Below are 20,035 nucleotides of genomic sequence, written 5' to 3' on the forward strand. Positions count from 1 at the left end.
TTCTTGAGTTTTCCTCCATACTTAGAAACAATAACACCATGCAACAGCTAAAGATGGCATCAATTTTGTGCTACATGTTCCAATTTTAAATCATTTTTAATAAAAAACCTCACAATATATGACACATATTTGTGACCTTCACGAATAATTAATATAAAACACTACCCACAAAAAACCTCACTGTAGCGATAAAGAAGAACACCAACAATGATGGAAAACTGACTGTGTCAGAATCAATTAATGCAAAACGTCAGAAACACAAGACACAGCAGGAATGCACTCTTCAAGCAGTGCGGTGGCAGATTCCTTTTCTCATGTATTAATCACATATTTTCACTTTAGTACAGCAAGACCACTCCTGTCACCAGTTTGTATGCATGTGGAATGTGATCACAAGTAGGGCCCAAGTTTTATTGCACCTTCACAGCAGACTCATTTTCCTCTTGAGGGCTCTGGACATCCTGTTGCAGATGAGGTGACGGTTGGTTGGAGCTTTTCTTAGACTGAACAGTTAAGGATCTGCTAATAATTGATCTGCTGTGGAATGTTCTTTGTTTAAGAGTGTCTGCGTCTGCGTATATAGGATGTAAGGGCAACAATTCAGAGATGGTCCTAGTGTTTCAGTGGGATGCTCTCTCCACACTGCAATGTGTTTATTAAACCCACTTCAAATCAAGCTCACTGAGTGTGTTGCAGGTTATTGTTAGATTTTCCACAACAGCAGCACATCAAGAATACTGATACTAAGAAAACTTTGTTCAACTCAGTGACGTTAAAGGACAGAGGCCACACATTTAGGCTATAAGCTGTGCAGTGATTTTCTCCAGCAGTTCATGTATGTTTCCATGAGTCTTTTAATGAGTTTGAACTTAGAACACAGCATGTAGCTTATAATAAAAAGCTTCTAAACGAAACGAAACTAAACTCAGACTGGTTGCTTGCTGTGCAGTTAGAAAAACAGAAACCAGGAACTAAATGCAGACCTGTTACCAGGAGTGGCTCCTTGCATTTGGAAGAAATGAGAATGTGTTTTGGTCTCGATCTGATTCACAATTACAGGCAAACAATCTGAATTTAAAAGAAGAAGAAGAAAAAAAGATAACAGCTGAACTTTTCATGTTTTATTGAACACACCAAGAACTCATTTACAACACAGGCTGGGAACAGTAAAAACTGGAGTTTCTTAAAATTTCAAACCTCATTTAAAAGTAACAACCTCCACCTGACATTCCCTGTTTAAACACTTCTGTAAAAAAGAAAGAAAAGAGTTACTAGTTTTTATTTTGACTTAATAAACTTCAGGTTATTGCACAGCATCTGAGCTCAGGACTATGACTTGTAACAATTATTTTTTTCCTTTGTCAATCATTTTTTACATAACAGGTGGTGGGATCTAATTAAACATAAGATATACATCGCTGCGTCAACACACAGTCATAATTCGTATATTATCAGTCAGTTATTAGTAAGAATGTGTGTAAATCGTTGACATTTCAGTTCAGTTCAGTTCATTTTTATTTCAAACATATACATTCACCAACATTTCATAATATCATTCCATGCAGTTGTTTGAAAAGGAGTAGGCAGAAGTATATACTTATTTAGCTCTACCCCCTTAGGTTTACATCTTAATAATTTCCTCATCATCTAAATTTGAACAACAAAAACTTATACAATGGTTTCAACTTAGAACATGACGTCACAAAAAATATTTTCTCATATTCAACCAATACTATGTTTAGATTTACTCATTTGCAAAGGAAAGCAAACATCACTTTGACTGCTTTCTTGGGTTAATTGCGTTTTCTTCATTCTTATACTTATTTAAAATTTCTTTTTTGAGTTTTATTTTAAACTGGTTTATATCACTACTGACCTTTATTTCTTCTTCTAACTCGTTCCAGAATTTAACTCCCGCTATAGAAATAGACATTCTTTCCAAAGTTGTTCTTACTCTTTGTAATTTTAAATTCCACTTCCCTCTAAAATTATATCTCCCTTCTCTCTCTAAGAACCATTTACTTATTTCGATTGGGAGCATCCCTTTCCTTGCCTTATATATTATTTGCACTGTTTTGAACTTGACCAGATCCTGGAATTTTATAGCTTGCGTCCTAATAAAGAGTGCATTTGTGTGAGCCCTATACCCCTCCTGATTTATCAATCTAATAACCCTTTACTGCATTATGATTATAGTCTGAATATTACTTCTATATGTATTTCCTCAAACCTCTACACAATAACTCATGTACGCTAATAGTAAAGCACAATATAACATATACAATGTTTTCCTATCCAGAAATATTTTTGCTTTCCCCAAGACAGCAATGCCCCGTGCTAACTCTCCCCTCAGTGATGTGTGATTTCCAACAGACCTTATGATCAATGATCACACCAAGAAATTTTATAGTATTAACTCTTTCTAGATATATATTATCAACAAAAATTTCAATGTTAATGTTTTTTCTTATAATTTCCAAATAAAATAAATTTTGTTTTATTTAATGTTAATGACAATTTGTTTCTATCAAACCACTTCTTTAATATCTTTAACTCCTGTGCGATCACATCCAAAACCTGTTGCAATTTCACACCTGAACAAAGTATATTGGTATCATCTGCAAAAATTACTTTAGTATAAAACTTTAGTATCTTTGATACATTACAAATATCATTTATATACATAATAAACATTTTCGGACCCAATACTGATCCTTGAGGTACTCCACATTCAATATCCATCAATTTTCCATGCACAGAGTGAAGATGTTTATGCCACAGGCTGTGCAGCGTCTTCCTCCAGCAGAGGTTTGTAGAGCTCTGGGTCGTCAGTGCTCTAAAAGAGAAAAATAATATTTGTAAAGTGCATGAAGTGTCGACTCCCTCCAGTCACAAACAACCATGACTGCGCACACTTTGATGACAATTTCATGCAGGGATACAAAAAGGAATCAACATTTAAGGTGACGTTAAAAATAAAGTGCAATTACAATTTATTTTATTGTTATTAAAACAAACTGTGGTAAGCTGTTGTTGTCCACACTAACAGAAAGTTGGGCACAGCTGTTCAAACTTCCTCTGGTCTATTTTTTTATTAGTCCCAACAGCTCTTCTTCCTCATGGATCTCTCTCTCTCTCTGCAGCAGTTCCACCATGAAGCTCTGATTCACACAGTCTCTCCCTAAAATCTGCAGCCTGAACTCTGGACTTGCTGTCCTGGGCCGGTCCACGTGGGAGCCAGTTTCTACAAAGAGTTTGAAGTTCCACAAATATTCTGGACTGACTGAGCTTCATGTCTTAAAGTCATGATGGGCTGTTGTTTTGTTTTATGTTGTCATCCTGCTCTCTGTCTGTACATCAGATATAAACTTTAACTGACTCACTCAAACTGGTAGAGAGCATGAGAACACTGCACAGACTCACTGTTACCTGGTTTCACTGATATTCAGACAAAACAAACAGAATTCCTGCAAGAACACTTCATGTGTTCAGCCAACATCTTCTACTATTTAACATGTTTATCAGAATGTGTTTGAACCATTGTGTTGTCCATTATCTACCTTGTTTTGTCCTTTTTCTTTGTTCCTCAGAGCTTTGATTCCCAGGACAGCAGAGCTTATCACAACACAGAGCTCCAGAACAGACAAGGTGATCATCACAGCATTGATGCTTCTCAGGAGCATCTGATGGGATACAAACAACAGTGCTTCATCTAAAGTCTCAAAATGATATATACTGCAGTATATAAGATAGTATCATATAGTGTATATGTGCGATTTTTCTTTCTGCTCTCCCTAACTTACCACCAGCATTGCTCGGCCCTCCAAGCATTTCTCCTGAAGGAGTTTTTCCTCCAAAGATGGAGACCTTATTGTTTCCCTGCCATACCCGTAACCATTGTAGCCATTGTAACCATTGTAACCATTGTAGCCATTGTAACCATTGTAACCATTGTAGCCATTGTAACCATTGTAGTATTCATAACAGTTCCACCAAGAATCAATGTCTCCTAAATTAATGCTGTACAAAGCAATGGCTGTGATGGCAAAAGCAACTCCAGTCAGATTCAGAATCACAGTAAGGATGACCTGAAAAACAAAAATGACCAGTTAATGTACAAGAAAATATCCAAACCATAAATGACACTTAGTGCATTCTTAGACTAAAGTATCATAGCCTCTGTGAGTACACATGTTTTCATAGTCATGCCTGGATTCTTCATTAATCTAAACGTTGGTTTCTGTCTAGTTGCTGCTTTACGATATGATGGTTGTTATTTTCATGTTAAGTTTGGGGTTTCTGTTTTTGGTTTGTTAATGTTATTCCTCACTTCAGATTAATGAAGTATCTGATTCTGTCTGTGAATGGAATTTTGTATTTTTAGTTTTGTGGGGGTGGGGGTTAACTTTGGCTAACTTTAATCTTAGCCAAACCGATCTATTCAGGAACAAACAAAACACTGAAAAAATTCAGTTCAGTTCAATTCAATTCAATTTTATTTATATAGCGCCAAATCACAACAAAAGTCGCCTCAAGGCGCAAAAAACAAACAATAATATTTTTAAGTTATCTAAATGATTTGTATATCATGTTTAGCGAAAGACCATGGGTGGGTTTAAAATGATGTGCCAGGAGTTCGCTGTTCTCGCCGGCTAACCCTAACCCCCGGCTAGCTGTCAAGCTGGTGGTAATATATGTCTTAAAAGTTTAAAACTAAGTGCTATGAATCCTGGGATAGGTTGGGCCACGAAGGATACACCCGACCCATCCTTCAAATCTGGGGAAAAGGAGGACGCATTTGGAGGAGTCTTTGAATTTGGACAGTTTTTGTTGCATCGCTGTAACGTAATCGGCCTACAAATGCAGCCTCTGAAGGATGTGGCCCCTAAATTTGGACACAGCTACTTCTTCTTGTTCTTCTTCTTTGGCATTTAATGGCAGCTGGCATCCTTGTACATACAGTGCTGCCATCTTCTGTTCCAGTCCATTATTACACTCTTAAATCCTACTACTTATTCCTACGTCTTTCAGGATCTTACAAAGTTTCAAACGACGTGCCCACTATTAAATTAGTTGACGTAATCATGACAACTCGACTAATCATGGCAGCCCTAATCTGGATAAATGTTTTTGTCATGTAATTGGATTGCACTTTTTAAGGCCTCTACCCTAAGACCTGGTGTCATGGTCCTGGTTCGGTGACCCAGTGTTTTGAGTTTTGTATCATTATTGAATTTTGATTTTGTCATAGTTTATCTTTTCTAGTCTTTTGGTTCCTGTGTTCTATGGTCTGCTGTATTCCCTAGTCAAGTCCGCATCTGTTATGTTTCCTATTTTACTTTGGAAGTCTGTGTCCAATGTCAGTGTATTTAGTTTCACTTCCCCTGTTCTGTCTTTAGGTTCATGTGTGTCAGCTGTGCTCCCATGTGTGGCCACTTCCCTTGATCATCCCTTATGTGTATTTAGTCTCTGGCTGTATCCCAATTCAGGGTCTGCAGCCTTAAAGGCCGCATTTTAAGGCCAATTACAGCACAGCGACGCGACAAAGGCTGTCCCAATTCGAAGGCTGCTTGAAATGCAGCCCTCAAATGCGTCCTTCATTTCACTGAATTTTAAGGATGTGGCGGTGTAGACTTCGTGGCCCAACATATCCCAGAATGCTTAGCGCGTCGGTGGGTGTGGATAATTTTGCCGGAAAAAAAAACGGCGGAAAAGGGGCGGCCGAAGAGTAAACTTTTAAAAGTAAGTACTGCATATTATGTTACTTATTTATGTGCGAATGTTTAATAACGAAGAACATTAAAACATTACTGCTGGCCACATGTCGGCAAAGTTATGTGACATTAGTGATGTCACATGACATCAAAAAGTCCTTTAGAGATCATATGAAAATGTTTTACAGCTGAAATACTCACCAAACATGGACTTGGATACTTCTCAGACAAAACGCACACAATGCCGAACATGATGAACTAGACAAAAGACAAAATAAATAAATACATAAATAAAAAGTTCATGTCCATCTTAAGAACAGGAGAGAAGTTTCTTCAGTTCCGGAACTGAAGAAACTTCTCGGATGAGAGGTGAAACGTCTTCAAGCAACCTAAAGAAGTCCAGATGCTTTTCTTTCCAAGTTGTAAATAAAACCTTTCATCATGAGAGAACAATTGTATAGTTTGTTTGTGTAAACTGCTATTTTGAACTATAGCTAATTTTTTAATGTAACCTAGCAAAACTATGAATCGGTGTTTGTAAATGTGCACTGGTGTCATCACATGTAGATATTACTTGGACATAACTTGGCATTTAACCTTTCTGTCACATATTTAACACTGTGGAAAGATATGTTTGAACCCCAAAATGATCTTCTCTTAAAGCTTTCCAAGTCTATTCAATGCCTAAAAGTAACCAATGAGTGAGCAAATAAAGAGGTTCAAAAATCATCCTAGCTGGAACTTGAAGATCAATCTAAGAGTTTCGATCATCCACAAACAGAGTACTGACACTTTTTTTTTTTTTGTCTTCAGATTTTTTTTTTTTTATATACATATACCCATGATTATTTCCTTACCAATGCACCCAACCAAAATGGAAAGCCTAAGTAGTTTAAGTAAAAGGAGGTCCAAGTGCTATAGAGTATAGATCCCAATCCAATGTTGAGAAGCCCGATCATTATCTGCAGAGTCTGTGAAAAATGAAGTACAGTATGAACAGTGAACATTGTGCACTTTAAGAAAAAACTACAAATTAAAAAATAGGCATAATATAAAATGTGATGTGTAGATGGTTGTAGCTCACCCCCAGCACTGTCTGAGAAGCTCTGTTGAGACTTCTCAGGCGCTGAGACACAGTGCAGCACACTGGACTGTAGCAAAGGTTCTTGAAGATCTGGCACAGAGGAGGCCAAGGACTTTGGGGGTCAGTGGTCAGAGTGAGTACAGTGACCCCATCAGCCTTGGACACAATCACTGACATCCTGTCTTGAGATCCTGGAGACTGAGAGACAAGAAAAAACTGAAATAAGAATCAGATTAAAGTCTTAGTGGAAAAACAATTTGACCCAAACACCTCACTTCCCTTCACTTAACTTCACTTTCCACCAAAGGAGCTTTAAACAGAATTTTAAAAGTAATCTTTTAATTAATTAAACCGACTTGATGCTGGGAGGCTGTCACATCACTGGACGCTCTCAAGTTGGCTTTAACAGGTGACACTGGTTCTTCATATGGATAACACTGTGCTGATACTAGTTTACAAGAATGTTTTACATATATAGGCAACCTCCAGGTGCTGAAAATGGAATCCCGCAGTGATGTGCCCAGTCCCTTTACTGTGTCAGCTACAACAGCAGGTCACGTGTCATAAACTTCTATGTTAAAATTTTCACTTCACAGCAGAAAAAAGTTTGTCGTGTGCTACAAAAATGGGTTTGGTCTCTATAGATAATTTCTGGCATAATAATGACAATCAGATTCATAGTAAAAGTGTGATGGTCCGTAGTCGGGTGACTTGGTTTTTGTTTATTCAATGTTCTCAGTTTATGTGGGATTTTCATGATTAGTTTTTTTTTTTTTTTGTATTTATTTTTCCTTATTTATTCTTTAGCACCGCTGTGATTTTCCAGCCTTTAGGTTTTGTCTCTGTGCCTCCCTTGTGTTCCTTGTGTTGTGTCTTGTGGTCCTGGTTCGATGTTCATTTTATTTCCTGTTTTACTTTGACAGTCCCATGTCCAATGTCAGTGTGTCTAGAGGGGTGTCCAAATTCATGGGCTGCATCCTCCTGAGGACCCGTCCTTCGCGGTCTTCGTGGGCCGGGTCCTCAGAAAGTCGGGTAGGCCGGAAGTAAACGGCTGTGAAATTGGACCGTCTAGCCTTCAGATTTACGTCACCGCTGTCTCGGTGGAGTTTAATAAACTCGGCCGTCTGCTTCTTGCTATCTAAAATATAACAGGACACTGGTGTAAATTCCCGACCATCTCACACTTCTGTTTAATCAGTTTTCTGTTTGACGTTTAGTCAGCTGTGTGAAAACCAAGGAGGAGGGGGATTAATAAAGTTTTATTTTATCTAATCTAATAACCTTAATCTCAGCCAAACCGATTTACTCACGAACAAATAAAACACTGAAAAAAGCCAAAAAATTACATTTTTAGGTTGTCTAAGTGACTTATATATTATGTTTAACCTGAGTAGCGAAAGACTGCGGTGATGTGAAAATGATGTGCCGGGAGTTGTGCCGTTCTCGGCGGCTCTAGTGACCCTCGAGCTCCCGACTAGCTATCGAGCTGGTGGGTAACAGATGTCTCCGAAAACGTCGAAGCACTTGTGCAAATATGTGATGTCTTGATAAATCGAGCAGATATTTGAAGTTCACACAGCTACATCCTCGCCTGAAAATATGTTAAACGTTTACTCTTTCTGGGTCACAAAATAATAAGAGTAATATTAAAACTTAGTAGTGGCCATTCTTGAAAACTGCAATTGGCTAGTTTTGTTTCCCCTTGTCTTGTTATGTCTAATTAATCCCAGATGTGCTTCCTTCTGGTTCCCCATTCCCTCATTATTCCCTTGTATATTTAAACCCTGCGTTTTCCTTTGCCTTTTGTCCTGTTGTACCTCCTTGTGTGTGCAAGTCTCTCCGTGTTTCCGGTTTCAGTCCTATGTTTCTAGTTTCCTGGAGATTTAATTTTAGTTTCCAGTGTTCTGTTCTTATTTATTCTCAAGGTTTTTTGGTTTGTTTTTCTGCGAGTTTATTTTTATGAAGGAGTTTCCCCACCAATAAACCTGCCGACCTAAGTTACTTTTTCGTGTTTGAGTCATGAGTTTGAGTCCACTTCCTGCCTCTGCCTCACATAAAGTTGTCATGATTATTTATTTAATCATTCATTTTTGCTGAATTGTTTCTCCTTGCTCCTTCAGTTTTTAAATTAAAATCTCTTTCTCTCTCTCTCTCTCTCTCAATAATTTTCACCACATTTATATCAGCAAAGCTAGATAATAGAAACTTTCTATTTAATGTAACACATTTTAAAAACTCCAGTGAAGTCAGCACCATCCCCCAGCTTTATTTACTGCACGCTCTTGTTCAGGAACAAGGAAGTAATGTTAAAATTGGCCAGTTGCCTCTTTTGTGTTGTTTTACATCCATAACCTGGAACACCTGTACCAATGGATAAATATATGTACTATATTTTATATTAATGATTAGACTAATATTAACTTTAGAAGTTGTATTTTTGTTACCCAGAAATCATAAAATTAGTTTCAACCTGTCTTTTCTGATGTTGTTTAAACTTACAACATGGAGATCGATGAAAAACGATTAGCTTAATCAACAATTTTTTACATAAAGACACAACTCTTAATTAGTCTGAATTACAAGCTGAATATTACCGCGGAAGCACCCGCTGCTAGTCAGACAGTACACGTGTTCTTGGGCAGTTGAAAAATAATCCACAAAGTCCGCTAGTTGAAAACAAGCATGCAAACATTTATTTCCAAAGTCTGGAATTCACCGTTATCACCCTGAATGTCCCTGTACACTCCCAAACACGGTGAGAAAACTGACTCCGAAGCAGTTTAACCCTCCATTACTACACTCCACAATGCCGTCGCCCTGTGCGCAATTAACATGTATTAACAGAACCATATGTAAAAAATTACATAAGGCAAGAAAACACTACTTAACGGTAAATATTACACTAAACCGAATTGTAAAGTAAAAACTGAAAATCAGCATTATCTTACACTTTATCCTCATCCAAAATAATTCAAGTCAAAATATTACCAAATACACATTCTGCGAAATGCGAGTAAAGTAAGACAAAATTTGGACTTTTATCTTTTACTGAATCAAACATGACTACAAGACTTACCTGTTAGTGAAGAACAAAAACTTAAACAACTGCCTATGAAAAATAAACGAGTCTGATCGAGTAAGCGGTACACTGGAAAGAGGAAACCAGGAACTGGGCAACACCGCTACCAATAGCACCTCCTCTTTATGCTCTCCGTATATTTAAAAAAAAAAAAAAAAAAAGATGTATAAGATTAAACCTGCAGAAAAGGTAGCGGTGACATCGGAGGAGCCACAAGTTTACGTCAGTTCATTTCAAGAATCAAATATGTTCAGCAAAGATGCCAAACTTAAACTTCAGACATTCACCAAATAACAAACTTGACTAGTTTAAAACTGTAATTTTATGGTAAAGATTTTATAACAATTAATTAATTAGGGCAATCAGTCAAACATGACTAAAAGAATCACCTGTTAACAAACTTGGTGTGTTTGCTGCACAGTTTGGAAAAAAAAATAAACCAGGAAAGAAATACGACTGCGCTCTATGGTTGTCACAGCAACACTCTTACTGTACCTTTATTGTACAATTATAAGTAAAAGCTTATGAGCCGTGTCCACTTCTCCACAGACAACACAAACAAATCTTTTGATGTTGATTTGATTTACGTTCATACACAAACACAATCTGACTCAAATAATGAAACATTTGTATTTTTAATGCTTTCTTGAACACGCCACGTTGTTTCTCTTTGTTCAGCCCAGGCTGGTCAAAGTAAAGGAACTCTTTGACTCTGCACTTCCAGATATCAACTATTCATTAGATACCCAGCAGATATCTTTTAAAGTTTTCTATAAAGTTCACTGGAAAAAAAATCCAAGCATTAATGAATTATGTAAGAGTTACAGATGATTGCAGTTGAAGTGCTGGAGGCTGTACAGTCAGAATGTAAGAATGTAAATCGCTGATATTTCAGTACACAGAGTCAAGACGTTTATGCCACAGGCTGTGCAGTGACTTCCTCCAGCAGTGCTTTGCAGAAAAGATACTGAAAAACTTCCAAACCACAACCAGCATCCTTTGTCTTCATTGATTTTTTCATTATGAATGTCCGCTGATATTGAGCTCTATCTTCATCTTTAAGTCAAGTCAAGTGTTTTTATCGTCACTGCAGCCATGTAAAGTGATACAGTACGTTGTGAAACAAAACAACGCTCCTCCAAGACCACGGTGCTACAAATCACATATAACAGACAGTCAACACGGGACTACATAAAGTGTAATGTGCAAAAATTGCCAAAAATAAAACAATCAGTTCCTTTCCTGTGCTGGTCCACATGAGGGCAGGTCCCAGCAAGTTTGAAGTTTTTTCACTTCACCTAACTGAGTGCTACTCATCCTGTAATATGGATTACTTGATGTGCTGGACAGCTGACCACAACTCGGCTGTTGTCATGGCTGGGTAGCCAGTGTGTTGAAGTGTGGACTAAGAAGCAGACACACGAGAGGCAGGACTGAACTTGACAAAAAGTGAGCCTTTATTGTGGTCAAAAAAAAATACATAAAATAAACGAAAACACAAACAGGACGAGAACTAAGAAAACCCTAAACACTGAGAAACTAAAACAATGAAACCTGGAAATATCTGAAAACATGAACCATGGAGACAGAGGGGAGGTTAGCAGATGAACCCAAAAAAAGAGGAAAACAAACTGGAGCACAAGAATCCATTAAAAACAAAGTTCTGGACAGCTGGGAGAGCAGTTCAGCCTCCGGACCTGCTCCGCCGCTGCTGCGGTCGCTCCCCTTAACTCTCTCCGTGTGCCTTCAACCTCCAACCTCATTACAATTGTGACAAGAGAACAGTGCTCCCTGGTGGACAAATTGTGTCACAGCAACAGCGTCGCAAAGGTTTGATCTCACATTCTCAGGCAAACATTGTTGTGTGTTTATGTCTTTACTGAACGGGTCGAGTAATTGATTACAATAAAAAGTAACTAAGTCTAAGTTCGTCAGTAACAGAGTAAATATACACAGTGCTATAATTCAGATATTCTACACCATGACACCTAAAAATGTTAGTAACGGTAATCTTCAGACATGTTCCTGTTTTCACACAAAAAGCTTAATGTTGAAGTTTAATATAAAATTCTCTAAAAATAAAATTTCAAAAATACAAGCAAAATGAATTATATAACAGTTACAGGGGACTTCTTTAAAAAAATTAAATATGATTATTTTTAGGAACATTTAGAAAACTCTCAGAAGTTGGAGGCCGTACAGTCACAATTTTTGTTGATCGCTGATGTGACATTACACAGAGTCAAGATGTTCAGACCACAGGCAGCGCAGATACTTCTATCAGCACTGGTTTGTGGAGCTCTGGGTCATCAGTGCTCTAAAAGAGAAAAATAATGTGCGCTAAGTTCCTGACAAGGTGCTGACACACTCAAATCTCAAAGAGCAGTGACCACACAGACTTCATGTAGAGATACACACGTCACTGTTTGTTGTCCACTGTCCATATTCATTCAAAACTCAGTGAACTAGGCAAGGCAAGGCAAGTTTATTTGTATAGCACAATTAAACAACAAGGTGATTCAAAGTGCTTTACAGAGACATTAGAAACAAAAACAAAAATGAGATACAAAATCATGTTGAGTATGACCTAAAATACAAGACTTGTGTCACTTTATGCACAACAAAATATGCATTTAACACTCAGACAACTTAAAAAGCCAACAAATGCTTCAACTTTAACAGTTTGTCTCCACAGTGGAAGTCACTGTGTGACTCCTGTTCACTGGAGGAAATTTCTTCAACGCTGTTCAACACAATGTGGGTGCATATTTGGAGATATCTACTGCTACATGTATCATGTAGAAAAGATGATGGTGTAATATTTGCACCATCATTTTAGCCACAGGTCCCTTAAGGTCCTGTAAGTTGTGAGGTGCGGCTTCCATAGATCGGAATTGTTTGGCCAGCAAATCCCACAGACGCTCGACTGGATTGAGATCTGGGGAATTTGGAGACCAAGCCAACACCTCAAACTCATTTGTGCTCCCCAAACCATCCCTCAACCATTTTTCCTTTGTGGCAGGGTGCTTTATTCTGCTGAAAGTGGCCACAACCACCAGGGAGCACCATCTCCATGAAAGCATGTACATGGTCTGAAAGAATGCTTAGTTAAGTGGTCTGTGTCAAAGTATCATCCACATGCATGGCAAGACCCAACACAGAACAATGGCCAAAGCATCACACTGCATCCCCAGCATTGCTTTCTTCCCATAGTGAATCCTGGTGCTACGCGTTCCCCAGGTAAGCACACACACCCAGCCATCCATGTGATGTAAAAAAAAAGAAAAAAGATTCATCATACCAGACCACCTGTGCAGCCATGCAGCTCCATATGCAACAAACAGTGATGCACTGTGCATTCTGACACCTTTCTGTCACCTTTTGTAAACACAAATGTTATGCTTGCTCAGTATATGTATATATAATAAAGCTGAATTACTCACCCCAGTTGGGTGCTTATCAAACAAGAGGGCTTTGATGCCAAGCACAATGAACTAGAAACACACACACACAAAAATCAATATTTAATCAAGTTACATACTTCCGTTTAAATACTCTATACAAGTAATTCCTTTATTTTTCACTGAGTAAACAGCAACTTGCGCACCAACATGGCCCCCAGGAGGTACCGATGGAGGCAGATGGTGAACCTCAACTGCTGCCCTAATTGTGTGTGATTAAGTGTGTGTATAGTAAAATGATATGAATTTTAACTAGTTGATAACACTATGTAAATGCATTATCTTCCATGTTCTCATTATCCACTTGTCTCTAATGTTGCCTGAGAACTAAAAGATTTAGCTCAGTTAAAGGTGATTGACTCTGATTCGCATGTGAAAGAAAACACTGGCCAGGTAGGTTGACCTTTGTTTGATAAAGCGACATCTAAATGATTTTAATGACATCTGAAACTGCAAACTGAACCTAGACATGGAGAGTGATTTGTACAACTGGCTGTAAATTCTAAAAAGTTATTACAATACATTTTTACAGCCCTTGAGTTAAAATTGAATGTCTACACTTCACTGATTACAGAGGCAACATTACTGATTTTGTGCCTGTCCACATTCTTATGGTCCTCACTTTATGTTGTCAGTACTATGTTCCTGCATGAGAGGAGGAGTCAGATGTGATTTAACAAAACAGCCCCAAAAAGCTGTAGGGGTCTGGGAAGGAAATGCTGTTTGGTTTGATGGTCACACAAAGTTTCTGAAATAAATAAAACACTAATTAAACATTAGCTTTCTTACCATTGCTCCTGACCAATATGGGAAGCTAGAGAAACCAAGATAGTTTAGACTAGTACATGAAAAGATAACGCCGAGTCCAATACTGAGCAGCCCAATCCTAACCTGCAGAACCTGTGAAACAGGAAGTAAGATAACTGTTTATTGTCATTGAACAGTCATACATGGCATAATAGTACAATGAGCACTACTATTACACTGTAAAACCCAACAGTGCATCTTACTAAAAGAAGTAAGTTGTTCTTACTCAGTTCTGAAAAATAGTTAAAATAACTTTCATGAAGTGTGTTAGGTAGACCCAAAAGTATACATATGATATAATAACTTTATTGTAATAAGTACACATTATGTTTTTGTAACGTTTTAAGTACTGTTGCTTTAAACTGTTTAAGTTGTGCTAATTCATTTGTATTAGTCATCATCCACAGCCCCGCCCCCAGTGTTTTGCCTGGACTTGTCGGCCATGAGACAGGAGCCTCGTCAAGAGAGTGGAAAGTACAAGATAAAGTTATTTTTATGTTTTTTTGTTAATGCTTACTTCTAGCATACAAAACGTACATTTATCAGACTGCTTTGTTTTAGTTGTACTTCGTTGTAATTTATCAGACTACTTTGTTGTAATAGCTCGTAACTTAGCTTGCCAGCACACAATTCCCGCCTAGCGCTGTATGGAGTCTGCCTTCACAATTTAAAAAATTAACGGTTGGTTGCTTGTTTCAATCAATAGTTGGTAAGTAGTCTGATTTTTGCAAACTGCATGCCACAAAACCTTTGGTAAAATCAGTGTTTACGCTTTTCTGACTCTGACCTTTATCAAGTTCAAATGTAGCCTACTTTTGACACAGTGAAAATGGTAGAAGATTTATTTAGTGTTCATTTTAAGAGTTTAACGGACAAGTTCGCCTTCACAAATTTTGAATATGATGGTTAGTGGCATTTTAGTCGCGAAATAATTTACCTTTTCAAAGCTGCACTGCACCAAACCTAAACGTTTCTGACTCTGTACTTTCCAAGGGTTAGCCTATTGTGTACTTCACTTGTGTAAAATTGCTTTATTATTTTATAACGTATAGAGTAGTTGACCAACCTGAATTGAAAATGAACTGTAGTGCAAGAATAAATCTTACTGTTTTCCAAGCTTGTGTTATTCAGATTGACTGTTTTTAAGTGAAGTAAAAGTAAAAACTGTTCTGCTAGCTTTCTGTCCTCATGGCTTTTGTGTTATTACAGTCTGACGATTGAAGGAGCAGTAGCATGCCGAGAGATCATCCAGCACTGCACTAAAGACAACCAGTAAAGGTGATTTTAAAACGATTTGGTATCAAAATGTGGAATTGCAAGTTGTGTAGTTTGTCTAGTTTTTCTACTGCCATAAAAGTCATGTTGTTGAAGCATTATCGGCTCAACCATGGTCAGTACTCCACAATTTCACCCTTACCCTGTCTCTACAACACATGCATGTGTACATTTAATACATTTAATTCATTAAAGATACACATGTCAACAATGCACACTCCCACGCAAAGAAAAGACGGTTCTTATCCAGATTTGAATAATTATGGATTTTGTTGCTCTATGTGTAATTTTAAGCAGCCATTTATTGAAAGCCAAATGTTTATCCATCTGAGGGGGCATTTAAAACGAAAAGAAACTGTTCCATGTCCTTTCAAGAACTGCAATTTTAAAACCAATGTCTACTCAACCTTCAATGCCCACAAATGCAGAGACCACCAAAATTCAACAAGTTATGATGAAGGCATTGTGCAAAGTGTTATAAATGTAGAACAAAAAGATGACATGCAGCTTGATTCAATAGAGTCATCAGATGACAATCAAGTGGCATCCACCAGTGAAATCAGTGGAATTGAGGGTTTAGAAGAGCAGTTGCAATACAATCTGGCTGGATTTTTCTTGAAAATGCAGACCCTTCTCCATGTGTCCCAGAGAGCAACACAGGAGATTATTGAGCATATTGATCAGTTGTTTTTGTTATCACAACCTTTGGTTAGAAAATCAGTTGTAGATATACTGAAAAAGCACAACTGTACATATACGGACAAACTGGTGGATGAGATTTGTCAGGCAGTTTCTGATAGTAATGTTTTACATAAACGTGTCACATCTGAAGGACCACTATCTACAGCAAAGAGGAGGAAATCATATTATGAAGAAAATTTTCCATATGTCAAACCTGTGGAGTATTTAATTGAATCGTCAAAGCACACTTATATGTATGTGCCTATTCTCACATCTTTGCAATTGTTGTTGAAAAAAAACGATGTGCTTGAAGAAAATAAACAAGCACCCACACAGATTCCTGGACATTTCATGTCATTTTGTGATGGATCCTACTACCAGGAAAATGTTCTACTGTCACAAGAGGGACAGAAATTGTCAATGATACTTTATGTGGATGATTTTGATCACAAACCCACTTGGTACCTCAAAGAAAATACATAAAGTCTTTGCAGTTTATTGGACACTGGAAAACTTTCCAGTTAAATCTTGTTCTGCTCTACACTGCACCCAGCTTGCTCTGCTGTGCAATTCCAATGATGTACGCCAGTTTGGGTGTAAGGAAATGCTGTCACCACTCTTAAATGATCTGAAAACTCTTGAAGAAGTAGGTGCCTACATTGAGACTCTTGGTGAATGTCTTAAAGGCACTGTCTACTCTGTTGTGGCAGACAACCTTCTGCCCATGGACTTGCTGGTTTCAATGAGAGTTTCAGGTCTACATATTTCTGTAGGTTTTGTCATGCCACCCAAACAGAAATGCAAACAGAAAATGCTGTTACAGGGAATTATGTAATGAGAACAAAAGATGCTCATGATAATTATTGTGCAAGAGCTTCAGAATGATGACATTAAGGAAAACTATGGTGTTAAAAACACCTGTGTTCCTTCTGACCATCTCTCTTTCTTTCATCCTGTCACAGGCTTCCCACCTGACTTCCTACACGACCTGTTTGAAGGTGTCATTTCAGTGGAGTTGGCACATTGTTTAAAGGTTTGATTTCTAAGAGATATTTTAACTTAGAAGACTTAAACAGAGCAATTCTGCACTTTCCATACCAACATTCTGACAAAGTTAATCGCCCTCATCCAATAACCTCAAATTTTGCCAGGTGAGGGACCATGGCCAGCACTCTTTCATGAGACACAGGTAAGTACAACTATGTATATAACACTTGCTGCTCATATAGTATGCTGTGTTTTGCTTATAATATTTTTGGAATTCTCTTCAGCTCTACTTTGAATTTCATCGGATCACCAATCAGAATCTGCCACATGTGTTTTATGCTGCGCTGGATGATTATGCTCCTCAGCTGACTGGACTTTACAAAAAGAGGAAAACTGGACGGGTCGGTGAAAGGATGGAGCAGCTTTTGTCGGCATATGGAAAACAGGTATTTAAAAGATACTAATTATTATTCTGCTTGCTTGGCAGTTGCCATTGTTATGTGTTTGTTTATTTATTTATATATGTATATATATATATATGTATATATATATATATATATATATATATATATATATATATATATATATATATATATATATATAAGGACACAAACGACATCTATGCAACTAGAACAGCAGTTCTGGCCGGCCTACCAATGTACCTCAGAGATTTTCAAAACATGCAAGGTACTTTGGTATTACAATAATTTGCACATTTGAATTTAGAAAAGGTTGAAAGGAGTTTATAAGTCATCTGGACTTGGGTTGAAAGTTGAAGACGTGAAGTTGAATGACTTATAAACTTCTTTCATCCTTGATTTGACTACCTGGATGAATGAAAAATGAACCTTCACTGTCAACTTAAAACATGTTATGATATATAGAATTTGAAAAACTGAAGAAAGGTGCCTGAACATTTGTATTTATGCTTTTAACAGAGATATTACAGATGAATAATTGTGCACTCTGTATTATATCTTAGGGTGAAATTGAGTTCTATGAAGCCATAGAATTGCTCTGGTTGCTGATGTCGATGAAGAGGAGGTGCCTGGAGGAGTTCCTTTCTCACCACGCCAAGTGTTCATAGAACTTGAAGATCGGTTTGTTATGACTCATCACTCATGGACTGATGCCCTGGTGTCTTTGTTTGGGCTAATCTATGCTCTGCATCTGAGCTATCCTATGAAGTATACTGGCTTTTTTGAGTTCATTCAAGTAGTGTTGCTGAAGCTAGACGATGAGAGAAAGCAACTAAAACCAAAATTGCAGACACTAAAAAATGAGCTTGTGCAGATGATGTTTGTTTTTCACTGGTCACTATATTCGTGCTTTTTCAGTTATCTGTGAATGGCTTCAATAGTTTTATTTGTTCTGGGTAATTAGCTTTCTAAAAGGCAATGTGGAGAAAGCTAAGAATAAGGAGAAAATCCATATTTGACGTTTTGTTTGTGATTGAAAAAAATCTTCACATAGTGTGTAATCTTAAGCTTATTTCTAAAAACATATTTTAGTTACATGGAAATCTTTTGCGAGATAACTGATAATTAGTCAATATGTACAGTATACTTTCATGCTTTATTTTTTAATTGTGTGATGAGTGCCAGTTCACTCGAGGTCTGGGCAAAACTGTTGCGAAGCCACAAATACCTTTGAGAATACTTTTTGTTAGTGACATCCTTAGTTCAGCTGTTTTCTATAGTTGCATTGCTGTAGTGCATGTGATTTCATTATTATACTAAATGTTACTTAAAATTGTGAATGTTATGGCTCTAATTGCCTCTAGACTATTGGTTTTTTATGATGTACACCTATGTATCAGGTCTACATGACTAAATTTGTGTTTTGTACATTTAATCGATTTTCAAAATGCTACAAAAAACATTCAAAATTCCCTAAAAGTGCAAGTTTTAAAATGCCTAATTATTTGTTATTTGATAATGGCTTTAGCAGTCATAGGTTATGACTGAAAGTATGGTTGTATTCATTCTGTATTTTCTCTGCAGTTAAAGTTAATAAAAACTGAATGGAAAGAACAATAGCTTGGTTTTGTGTTAATAGTACTTGAACCATTTGGTGCAATCGGTTTCCCCAATTGGATTAAGTTGTTTAAATACAACTATTTAAGTTAATTTAACTTAATTTGAATATGAGCATGTAACACTTTAAATAAGTTTGAATAAATACAGCATCTTAGTACAAGAAATTTAATGGTTTAAGTTGAAACATACTAAATACAATGAGTAAATAAACATAATGCATTTGAGTTACATTATCATATTTGCTTTGGGTTCTTGGGACTCTAATAAAGTACTTAAATAACCCCAAACTGTTTAAGTTATAAAACTTGAATCAATTGGTGCAATCGGTTTCCCCAAATCATTTGAGTTAACTTAACTTGTCAGGTTTTACAGTGTAGTAAACGTACAGAATGAACAGCAAACATAAGCATACTTCTTATGGCATGTTATTTTCTTATGTTTCCATGCTGTTTGTTAAGGTGGACCTATTACTTCCATCTTTGTTGGGACACCACTAGGGTAGCGTTGCAGGAGTCATGGTTCAGGCTAAAAAATGTTTATCTTATTGGCCTTTATTCAGTCCTTTGGTTAATCTGCTGTATAAAACAAACCATTTTAGCTCCCTTTAAGCTAGAATAAAGACCTGCAGGTGACTGCAGTTTCTGTGCTTACAGCCAGTATGTATGAAATGACCATATAAGTGATATCTATTAGAGACCAAAAGTAAAACAAAAAAGCGTAACATTAAATCACTCAAAGTTTTAAAAGTAAAAAATTTTACACAATAATTTGACTGTTTGAGGTTTTCTCACCTCCGACACTGTCTCAGAAGCTCTCTGGGCCCCCTCAGGTAAAGAGGGTCATTAGGAGGTACTTACAGAGGTAGAGTACGATGCTGAACCCCAAAAATTCCCTACTGTATCAAAAGT

The 20,035-nt window shown here is 37.2% G+C and overlaps 1 protein-coding gene and 1 long non-coding RNA gene across 6 annotated transcripts; one reads left to right on the top strand and one right to left on the bottom strand.

The window, feature by feature from the left end:
• Positions 1-1,108: 1,108 nt before the first annotated feature.
• Positions 1,109-9,999, bottom strand: LOC147319717 (uncharacterized). Of its 3 annotated transcripts, none has more exons than XM_086312440.1 (7): positions 9,875-9,999; positions 6,799-6,996; positions 6,572-6,685; positions 5,916-5,972; positions 3,804-4,088; positions 3,561-3,683; positions 1,109-2,836 (listed from the first exon to the last, which is right to left on the bottom strand). In XM_086312440.1, the coding sequence occupies exons 2-7, from the start codon at positions 6,973-6,975 to the stop codon at positions 2,771-2,773; spliced, it is 822 nt and encodes a 273-aa protein (XP_086168566.1). In that variant the 5' UTR covers positions 6,976-6,996; positions 9,875-9,999; the 3' UTR covers positions 1,109-2,770. The 3 variants fall into 3 exon arrangements, with proteins under 3 accessions (XP_086168566.1, XP_086168567.1, XP_086168568.1); XM_086312441.1 differs by having other exon boundaries at positions 6,799-7,936; positions 9,875-9,976; XM_086312442.1 differs by having other exon boundaries at positions 6,799-7,014; positions 9,875-9,970.
• A 4,323-nt stretch (positions 10,000-14,322) lies between these two features.
• Positions 14,323-19,112, top strand: LOC147319718 (uncharacterized). Of its 3 annotated transcripts, none has more exons than XR_015131574.1 (6): positions 14,323-14,619; positions 15,355-15,423; positions 17,064-17,134; positions 17,253-17,290; positions 17,373-17,534; positions 18,071-19,112. It is a non-coding gene; the product is annotated as an uncharacterized LOC147319718 (long non-coding RNA). The 3 variants fall into 3 exon arrangements; XR_015131573.1 differs by having other exon boundaries at positions 14,324-14,854; XR_015131572.1 differs by lacking the exon at positions 14,323-14,619 and having other exon boundaries at positions 14,989-15,423.
• The last annotated feature ends 923 nt before the right edge of the window (positions 19,113-20,035 follow it).

This window comes from Aulonocara sp. 'chitande type north' Nkhata Bay, linkage group LG11 (assembly GCF_057382095.1).
Source record: "Aulonocara sp. 'chitande type north' Nkhata Bay isolate Kocher_YH1m ecotype deep benthic linkage group LG11, A_spYH_male_GT1.1, whole genome shotgun sequence".
NCBI lineage: Eukaryota > Metazoa > Chordata > Actinopteri > Cichliformes > Cichlidae > Aulonocara > Aulonocara sp. 'chitande type north' Nkhata Bay.

Coding starts and splice junctions, on each gene's coding strand:
- LOC147319717 (XM_086312440.1), bottom strand. CDS start 6,975: ATGTCAGTGATTGTGTCCAAGGCTGATGGGGTCACTGTACTCACTCTG. Junction 5,973..6,571: donor CATTTTGGTTGGGTGCATTG/GTAAGGAAATAA, acceptor TCTTTTGTCTAG/TTCATCATGTTCGGCATTGT. Junction 2,837..3,560: donor AAGAAAAAGGACAAAACAAG/GTAGATAATGGA, acceptor TTTCTCTTTTAG/AGCACTGACGACCCAGAGCT.